Below are 10116 nucleotides of genomic sequence, written 5' to 3' on the forward strand. Positions count from 1 at the left end.
AGACAAAAAATATGCTTTGTTAACAAATGAGTTCAGGAGTTTATTTAATTTTACAAATTGCCGTGTTCATCTTTGGTCGTTTTTTATACTGGTTTTGATGTTCTTGATTTATCCTCTGATTATCGTTGTTTGTTCCCACGTCGTATTTTTCTTCGTTTTTAAAACCTTTTCTTTGCAAAGAAATTGAATTTTCGGCTCTCCCTTGACACCATTTGCGAGTATGGTCTTGAGAAACGATGATAGTCCGTCTGAAGGGGACGATAAATGGCTGACCCGTGTTAAGAGAGAGCTGCAATGTATATCTCTTGCACGTTAAAGACACCCTTGTAGAGTTTGAAAAAGAGTAGGCTAACGCCGCTACAAGGCAGTACTCGCACCCGCAAAGTGGAAAGGGATTAATATAACTTGTTTCCCAATCCACTATAAACAAATTATGTTTAAACTAAAGAAACATCATGATGGCCGAAATTTTATTATCGGTTATAGCCCACATGGAGACAAATCACTGTGCCTGGAGACGCCGTTCGCACCTTGTTTATGTAGTTCATATTCATTGGAGGAGTAGCAGGTTTTTTAAGAGCGCAATTATTTGTTTACATTTTACCCCAAGATGGTAATCAAAAAAGGTTCTTGTGCGACTTCTGAAAACAAATTCATTATTTTAGGTTGCCTTTATCAGCTTTTAGCCATCTGGTGGCACACAAATACCTTAAATCAAGGTAGTTAAACCTGCAATTAATGTCGTTAACCCTCCACTATCGAATATCAAGCATTCTTGTTTTCAACTCCCATTTGAAAAAAATAGACGTTTTTCTATGTTTGTCATTTCTAGTTCTTTCATTTGCTATTTCAATCAATTATCACTGATTTTACATCCATATTATTTTACATACTTACTATCATAATAAAGTGCTCGCTGTAGTCTTGTGAAAGGTTATTACTAACTAACATACGCCGTAGATTTAGTTCAAGCATATCTGCTGACAAGTATATTGTGCACTTTTGCTGTTTTCTCTCAGAACTGAAGAGGTTTAATTAGTTTTGTAAATAACAATTAATTTCAAGTAGTAAAATTATGTGAAATGATTGCTATGATCTTAATGTTCAGAAAAGATAATTATGTTTTATGATAATTGTTTTATTAGTGACATATATGAATATTACGTAACACCGAATTCGTTTTATACATAAAATTACTTTTTTCATTTTTACTTTGAAATTCGTAGTATATTAGATTCAACGTAAACCATGTAATCACTAAATAAAAGCAATTGGTATTTACCAGTGACGGATCCAGAAATTTTCATAAGTGGGGGCCCACTGACTGACCTAAGAGGGGCCCGCTCCAGTCACGCTTCATTGATTCCCTATATAAGCAACCACATTTTTTCCAAAAAAGGGGGGGGAAGGGACCTGCCCCCCCCCTAAATCCGCCTCTGTATACCGCTGTTCAATAGCACTGAAACAAATTCGGATCACAAACCGAAACCGAGGGGAAAATATCAACAACGGAACAACGGAACAACGGAAACACTTAACTGCCACTAAAGCAAACGCCAACATACAGAGAAATGGACTATTTGATAACAATTGCAATATTCCTGACTTGTTACAGAAATTTTTAAGAAGAAAAAATGATGATTTGAACCTGGTTTTATTGCTAGCCAAACCTGCTGCTTATACAGCAAAGTGTGTAAACCTTCACTTCTATAATGTTCTTATTCTTAACTCCCTGTTAATAAACTAGGAACGACTAAGACACTCGGATTCCAACTCCCTCAGGTAAATTTGACCTTTTGTATGAGTGAGAAACTCTGATTCCAACTCCTTCAGGTAAATTTGACCTTTTGTTTGTGTAACTTTTGGTTATATAGCCCCTAATGTTGACTACGTTTCATTCATTCCTGTCTTTCAAATGTTTGGTTTAAGCGTTCCTGATGAAGGTAAATTCAGAAAAACGTATAGAATGCACGAAATGTACAAAGTGTTATTTTCATTAATCATATCTGCAAACGGCCATGTACTTTTGATTGGAACAGATTGTTTGGTATTGTAGGTCTTATGTCAATAGTTGTGCATGTTCAGGACGAGGGCAAATTTAAAGTAGCTTCTACTAAATGGCTCAAACTGGAAGACGGTCTGTGACAATTTAGACTGGCACTGGAAATAGAGGTCAAGACGTAAAAATCGGCAGTTTAATTGGGAAGACATTGTTCTTGATTTCCCGCTTAAGATTAAGCGCTTTCACGGAATAAAAATGTGAAACGGGTTTACCTACCAGACCACCAAGAGAAAACACAAAATAAAAACTCATGAAATAAATAAAACAGATTGACCTTATTTTACATCAAAATTAATATGTAAAAGGAAATAAGCAGAAAAAGCCACACTATAAAATACTCAATTACACGTAATTCGTATATGTGAGTTCGAAGGACAAACATACTTAGAAGAATTTGGAAATATTGTTGATCTTAGCTGAGATCTCAATTCGTGTAACCTGACCAAAACTGAATTTGAAAGTATAAAGATCTTACGAGGATAGTCAAATCGTGCACAAGAAACATTTAGACAGATTTATTATGTAATGTCAGAATGCTTTAGATGTTGATTCATTTAATTTACTTAAATATTATAAATTACAATTGTACATGTTCCCAATTGTTACATGTAAGCTTTGAAATGCAATATTCTTTAAATTGCTTTCATTTTATCCATTATATGTCTTATCTTAATTGAAAATCGTTTGTTGCGCAAGTCACTGCACATTTTTTGAAATCCTACATTTTCCTCATTTCCGCTTTACCTCCACTCCATGCAATCCTTTGTGAGCAGTATAAATCACTGTCTTGACTGCGATTGTGTAACAACCCGTTACGATAGAAAACATCTACGCTCTTGAGACCAAGGTCACCGACATCCACATTCAGAAACGACCATACCGTCATATTTGTATTTATAAGTAGGAACTCCTTGTTCGTCTATGTATAAAATAGAAATAGGATCAAGCTTTGTTGGAACACAGCACGCTCTGGAATATTCATCAGGATAAGCTGAATGAAGCAATCCTTTAATGATGGCGTATTTGGTAGGAGACAAATGGTCACTCAAAGGGAAATAACAACGCCCTACACATTGGTATGCCTGAAAATATTATAAATAGGTGGAATTAGATTGTTATCTTTTGAAGGATTGTGTTTGCTTAATATTACATAAATATCATCTTTTTTACTTTATACAAAAGCAACCCTATAAAAATTATATATCAAAATATTTTATTTTCTATTTTTAGAATGTAGGCCTGCGTAATACCGCAGTCCCACTAGCCCACGATCGCACTACAATCTGTGAAAAAAATGAAAATTTTGATAATCGTAGTACGATCGTGTAGATCGCAGTAAGGTCGTATCACGGTCGTGGTGAGGTCTTCAAAGATCGTGATGAGCGTGGCCAACTTTGAACGGAACGATTACATGCAGGAAGAATTGAAAGTAACAATGACGAGGGGAAAACAAATCAATTTCATCTTTTAACTTTCCATTCAAATTAAAAAGATTTGATATATTTTACGAAAATTGCGAGACTCTGAAATGTCCGCTTTTCAAATATGATAAAACATTTTCATAATATGAAACTTAATTAGCAAGAAAAGTAAAAGTTAGTCATGGATGTGTATATATATTTTTTTGCGTATGAGAGTAGATCGAGGTGAGAAGTAAACAGAAGCTGAAAACGTTTGTGTTAACTTTTATTAACTAGTTCTGAATATGTATGAAATATTAGCTACTGCATGTCAATCAACTAATTAATCAATTAACAAACTTGCCACGACAAAAACAAATAACAACAAAAATCTCGAACTCCAAATATTATTCTTACATTATAATAGGAAAGATCCTACTTATTGTTTCATCGTAAAGGAAATAAAAATAATATTGAAGTAAAACTTTACGTTACGAATTTTGGGAAAGAAAACAATGATTGTAAAATAGATCTATAAAAGTGTGTTTTTTTTTAATGCTGAAATCATAAAAAAAGAAGATGTGGTATGATTTCCAATGAGACAACTCTCCACAAGAGACCAAAATGACACAGAAATTAACAACTATTATAGGTCACCGTACGGCCTTCAATGAGCAAAGCCCATACCGCATAGTTAGGTAATCATGTCAAGTCCTGTAAGGGATATTTATTTGTATTTGTTGCACACCATTCGTGTCATGAAAGTTGTTTCTCGGTATATTTCTCGACGAACGAAGCTTAATTTTAATTGAATACCAAAAGGGTAAACGAACGACAACTCTGATTCAAGAAATATTCCATAACTCATTACAACGCATTAAGTATGTTAGATAAATTTGATACGTTAATCTTCAGTTGTAGTCAATTCTTTCGACGCCTTTGATACAACCAGCAGATACTATGATAATCAATTGCACTATGTACCTCAAAACATGTGGCAAAGCCAGACATTTCACTGGTTTTTTTTAAATTAATTGTATTTTAGCATAATATATATATATATATAATGTGAAGTGTTTGTATCAAAATTCACACATCACTTGAACTAAGAACATTTGAATGGTAGTTGTAGTCATATTTGATAGAACAGGGTCAAGCAACGATAATTATCCGTCCAGATCCTTGTTTAAATCACGATTTCTTAAACTACTCGTCTAGTGTGTCTGGAAAAAGCTTTTTTAAACCATAGTTTAAAACCTATCATATATTAATTGTATATCAACCAATGAAGTTTCAGCCTCCAAATCTTTTCTGGTGGTATGTACATTACGATAAAACATGAAAATCCCAAATGATCGTTCAAACAGAAAATAGAATGGAGCGTTTTCGGGTTCTTGTAAGCAAAGCGTGGACACAAGGATCTGCATTTAAATCAGATTGCTGTAAATAGGATATAACAAAGTCAATTAATATGCAATCCTTGAGTACATACTTCCAAATTCCAGTAGATATCAGCATTGCCATGATTGTAAATATAACAAGTACATTTGACTTTGGTCATACCTCTTTAGCATGATATATGGGAATTTTGCGTAAATATGTCGAAATTATTACCTAAAATATATCGATTTTTAAATATTACAAAAGATAAGAAGCGCACATAGCGCTATAAATCAAGACATGAATTGGCTTCGGAAGGCTTTAAGATTATAGTTTAATTTTCCAAATGGTGCATAAATTGTCCAAAATGACAGAATTATTAAGTTCAATGCATATATCACGTGTCTGCTTTCAACTGCTAATCTATAATGAACGTTTTATGAAAGTATATGATAAGAATTGATATTTATGCATTTGTTATTACGACTTATCGAAGAATTACTGCTTGATAATTGATCCAGTAAGATGTTAAACACCCAAAAACAAAAGTTAAACATCGTAAATTACCAATACGTTATTTTGTTTACAACTTATAAATATTACAGAAACTAGAACGTGCGAAACTTACAAGAAAAGATCTTTCCTGTTGTTTATTCCGGTTTTTTTTTATAAACTGTTTATAAACTTATAAACATAACAATGCCACAATTTTCTGTTTACTATAATTATGGTATTAATAGATTAAGATACATATTTTTTTTTCACAAATAGTTGTTGACAAAAGTGTTGAATAGAACTGGAAATGTTTGGGGATTACTTCTAACGACATACATGTACATAACCAATCGTAGTTTATAATGTAAAGGCAAAAGTTATATTTACTTTCTAAGGAGATCTAAGGGAGCAATCATTTAACTTCAAGGAGGAGTATGTTAACACCCCCCCCCCCCCCCCCCCCTATTTCAACGAACTTATATTTAGTGGTTCCCTATGGATGTTTCTCATTCTGTGTGAGATGGTGATATTATCCCTTTTTTCTGAAATTGATTGAATTGTGGAAAAGACTTTATAAATATGTTTTACTTCTGTCTTTTTTTGTTTGGTTTGAGCATGGAAGTATTATATAATACCTCCGTGGTTTGAGCAAATACAATATGTTTTAAAAGAAAAATGAATATATGAAAAGAGAAATTTGGAAATCCAACCACTTACGTCTACTGAAATAACCTTACTAAATTGATAAATCAAAAATATATCGTTAGCAAAACTTCTACAATGCGTTTAGTTTTTGGTATACAAAAAACTAAGATCAAATTAACTGAGGCAAGACAGTTATCTACCCTGGGTTATCTGCGTAGACTCCCTTAAGACTAAGTATAGATAGATATTTTTAGCTGTTGATCTATTTTCGTGAGAAAATAATTTCCAAATTATGAGGTAATAAAGTACAAATACATTGTCTATGAATTAATTAAAGATGTGAATCTGAAAGTTAACCAAATTACTAGACTGAGTAGTAATAGCTTTTTGATTACGGATGACTTAAAAAATCTGAGAACTTCAAAATGCTCTTGACACAGTTCGATATTATCATATTTATCTATATAGCTTTGTTGAGATACGATTTTTTTTCAATAATTTTGGTATTTAAAACTGTATGATGTTTGCTATTTTCTTTTATTCAAAATGTTTGGAACATACAACCAAGTTTACATGGTTTACATATGTTTATATTTTTATCCAACATATATATTTTCATCTAGACCATTGCATAAGACCATATATATATATATAGAACTGATTCGAAATGAACGAAAGTGTTCGCATAACACGTGTGTTGGTTTAGTTTGTGTGTTTGACTGTGTGTGTCTTTTTTTCTTTTGTTCAATCATAAAGATATTATTAACTAACTGTGTTGTCTTGAAGTTCAAGAGTTAGGTTAGATGTTCCTTCTATATATATATTTATGAAACAAATCGTAAATTCAAGGTATGAAATAAACTATATTTCTTGTGCCTCTGTTATAAACTCTTGATAGATAGTTCATTTTTGTAATGCCTGTAATCCTGTAAACAGGAGCCCTTAGTAACCCCCCCCCCCCCAAATAAAACATTTAATTTGGAGATCGATTGTTTGATCATTAGATCACTTAAATGTCAAGTAAGTTACACCATGAAAAACTAATTCTATTTTAGTTGTACAAATCAATGTTACAGTATCTTACGTTACCACGAGAGAATACCTAAAACCGGTATTATAGGAGTGCATCCATCGTTCAATAAGATATAACAGAATCATATCGGTGGGTGTGTCCAATAATCGACACGATTTCTCCCTAATTAATTAAATTATGCATAACTTAAAAACGTTATAATTTATAATTAAAATTTCCTTACTGTTAATTTGAAATATCTAAGAAGATATTTTTCTATTTCAAGCCAAACTACTACAGTACAGAAACTTGTATCAGACTTCCACGCCTTAAAAAAATACACAACAAGTAGATAATTGTTCAATTAAAATAAGTACTTGCGAATGCAAAATCTCGACCTAACGACCTCGACGATATAAAGTGAGATAGTTCTATACATTGAGCAGGCCATCTGCTATTTAACAGCCACTTATTCACGTGTCTGTCTTCAGTCAGGGATGTCGTCAGTGGATGGCTGTGGCATATCTCAAAGTTTTTTCTTATTTACACACTTTTTTGTTTATGCGAGATCTTTGATAATCACTGTTTATTTTATTCTCTATATTTTTCACACTCGACGTAATTCAGAGCTAGCTTGACATATAACATACAAAACCGTCCAATGTATAAGACTTAATGTAAACCATCTGTTATGGTTTGGTTATTTGTGACCCTTTGTTTGTTTATGTTTATGTTTTGATTATTTTTTTTTATTTTTTTATTTTTTTTTTTTTTATAAAGTTTTAGCATAATACTTCAACTCGTTTGCTCTTTACTTATACATCCCATTAGTGTGGGTATAATTTAAAACATGTTTGTATGCTTGTCTTTCATTTTTGCTATGTTTTTAATCTATATGGCTTTTTATGTTTCTTTGATATACATATATGACGTGGCTCTGTACTTTTACATCCCGACATTGTGTTATTGTACTGTCATGGTAATTTGTTTGTGTTTCTTGTTTTTTATATTAATTTTTGTTTGCATTTTAGTGATTATTAAGAAAATAACACAATGCTGACTGCTTTGACCTTTTTACGTAATATGTCTGTTTGTTTTATTAACGCATCGTTGTCAATATAATTGAATTTGATGCGACTGTCGTACTATTGAAGAGGTTTAGCTAGTTTTAAAACCAGGTGTAATCCAGCATTTTCTACATAAGAAAATGCCTGTACCAAGTCAGGAATATATCTATTCGTTTAATGTGTTTGAGCTTTTAATTTTGCCATTTGATAAGAGACTTTTAATTTTGAATTTTCCTCGGAGTTCAGTTTTTGTGATTTTATCCTTTTATCTATCTATCAAAGGAAAGAAGAACTTTTAAAATAAGCCATTTGTTTTACTTTACGGCAGTGTGTATTGTGTATTGCTTTATCCACTTAACAGGTATTGCTAAAGTAATCTTTTTTAAATAGTGACGAGCTCAATTATTTGTTGATAGTATTAAACAAACATATATTACAACCGTTTTACTTAAACTAGACTTACTTAAACACAACAGGGAAATGAATTGCAAAACAAAGGGTTCATTGTTTATACTACCAGTAATAATTTTTACAAATTGCCAAATATAACTTAATATAAAAAAAAATACCCGTTAAAAAAAGAGAACACTTTCGAAAATATAAAGCTAAAAGGTGTACTCACTTGATATCCATGAGGCGCAATAATCCAGTTGTCCCAATTTATATCACTGAACCTAATATACATTGGTCGTCTGTGGCAAGGAATTTGTCTCCTTCCGCGTCGTTTTACTCGACTCAAAATAGGACTATCTAAATTATCTGTTTTATGAGCACTTTTATGGTCATTATTTGAGATATGAATATGTTCGCTACTGTTTGTTAACGATTTACTAGATGAAGATATGACATTTACGGAATCCATTTCCCGTGTAACAAGTTCATGTCTTTCTGTCCGATGGAGTCCGTTAATTTTTGTTTCACTAGAAAATACAACTAAAAGTGGTTCTTTCTTATTTGCATTTTTCACATTTATATCCATATTTCCCATAGAAAAACCATGAAAAACACTTTCTATTCTTATTTCTAAAATTTGAATGATATTTATATCCGTCACCCAATGTCGCACAGCGGAAGTGACGTCAAATGTTTCCCATCCGCTGTGTCGACCATAGATATGTTTTGACTCAATCAGTCGATATCGTTCTGTATTATGGGATAGCACTTCCAAACAAGAAACTTTTCTGTCAACACCAATGTATGTATTACGGTCTTTTTCCACTAATGTAAACAGCCTCAATTCGGCTAGGTCTATAGTTTCATCAGGTGAGACACTAGTTATATTGAATACTAAAGTGTGGACTCGAGTGGCTGTAACGGAACTTTGTATCGAATTTGAATATGCTATTTGGTTATCTGGAAGTAAAAAAACGTGTAATCATGTATTAATTGAATTGTACTTATTATAAGTTAGTAAGAATAAGAAATGATAAATTGTAAAACATAAAATCACTTGTAAAAGCACTGAACTCCGAGGAAAATTCAAAATGGAAATTCCCTTATAGGCTAACCAAATGGCAAAATCAAAAGCTCAAACACATCAAACCAATGGATAACAGCTGTCTTATTCCTAACTTGGTACATGCATTTGTAAATGAATGTTGACTTTTAATGAGTTATGATGCACCAAACAGCCAACAACAACAAAACCATTAACCTATTGGTCCCTGAGGGTATTACCAGCTCAGTTAGACTTTTGCATATTCGCCTGAAACTTTGGTGTATTACATATATATATATATATATTGCCGTAAGATCCATAGCTCTCGATTTTGATAAATTTTAGATACTTCGTTGTGCTTTTGTGTAATTAAGGAAATAAATGGACACATACATATATGTAATCCTGCTTGCATATTATAAAAAGTTTTAAAGTTATAAAGGGACATAACTGAAGAACGCTAAAAGTGAGGTGATAACAGAAACGAAAAATTCAGTCTTCTTTACATTTGAAAGGGAGCAAAACTCTAGAACAGTAAAAGTGACACCTCAAAAATTCAAACTTGATCTGTATTTCAGTGGTAATAAACATATATTATTTATTGGTTAAATAACAAT

The 10116-nt window shown here is 32.2% G+C and overlaps 1 protein-coding gene across 1 annotated transcript; it reads right to left on the reverse strand.

Annotated features, from left to right (window-relative positions):
- Positions 1-2599: 2599 nt before the first annotated feature.
- LOC139507097 (bone morphogenetic protein 10-like) lies at positions 2600-9914 on the reverse strand. The gene is made up of 3 exons (XM_071295636.1): positions 9893-9914; positions 8684-9414; positions 2600-3144 (listed from the first exon to the last, which is right to left on the reverse strand). The coding sequence occupies exons 1-3, from the start codon at positions 9912-9914 to the stop codon at positions 2911-2913; spliced, it is 987 nt and encodes a 328-aa protein (XP_071151737.1). The 3' UTR covers positions 2600-2910.
- Between the last annotated feature and the right edge of the window lie 202 nt (positions 9915-10116).

The sequence above is a fragment of the Mytilus edulis genome, unplaced genomic scaffold (assembly GCF_963676685.1).
Source record: "Mytilus edulis unplaced genomic scaffold, xbMytEdul2.2 SCAFFOLD_969, whole genome shotgun sequence".
Taxonomy (NCBI): Eukaryota; Metazoa; Mollusca; class Bivalvia; order Mytilida; family Mytilidae; genus Mytilus; species Mytilus edulis.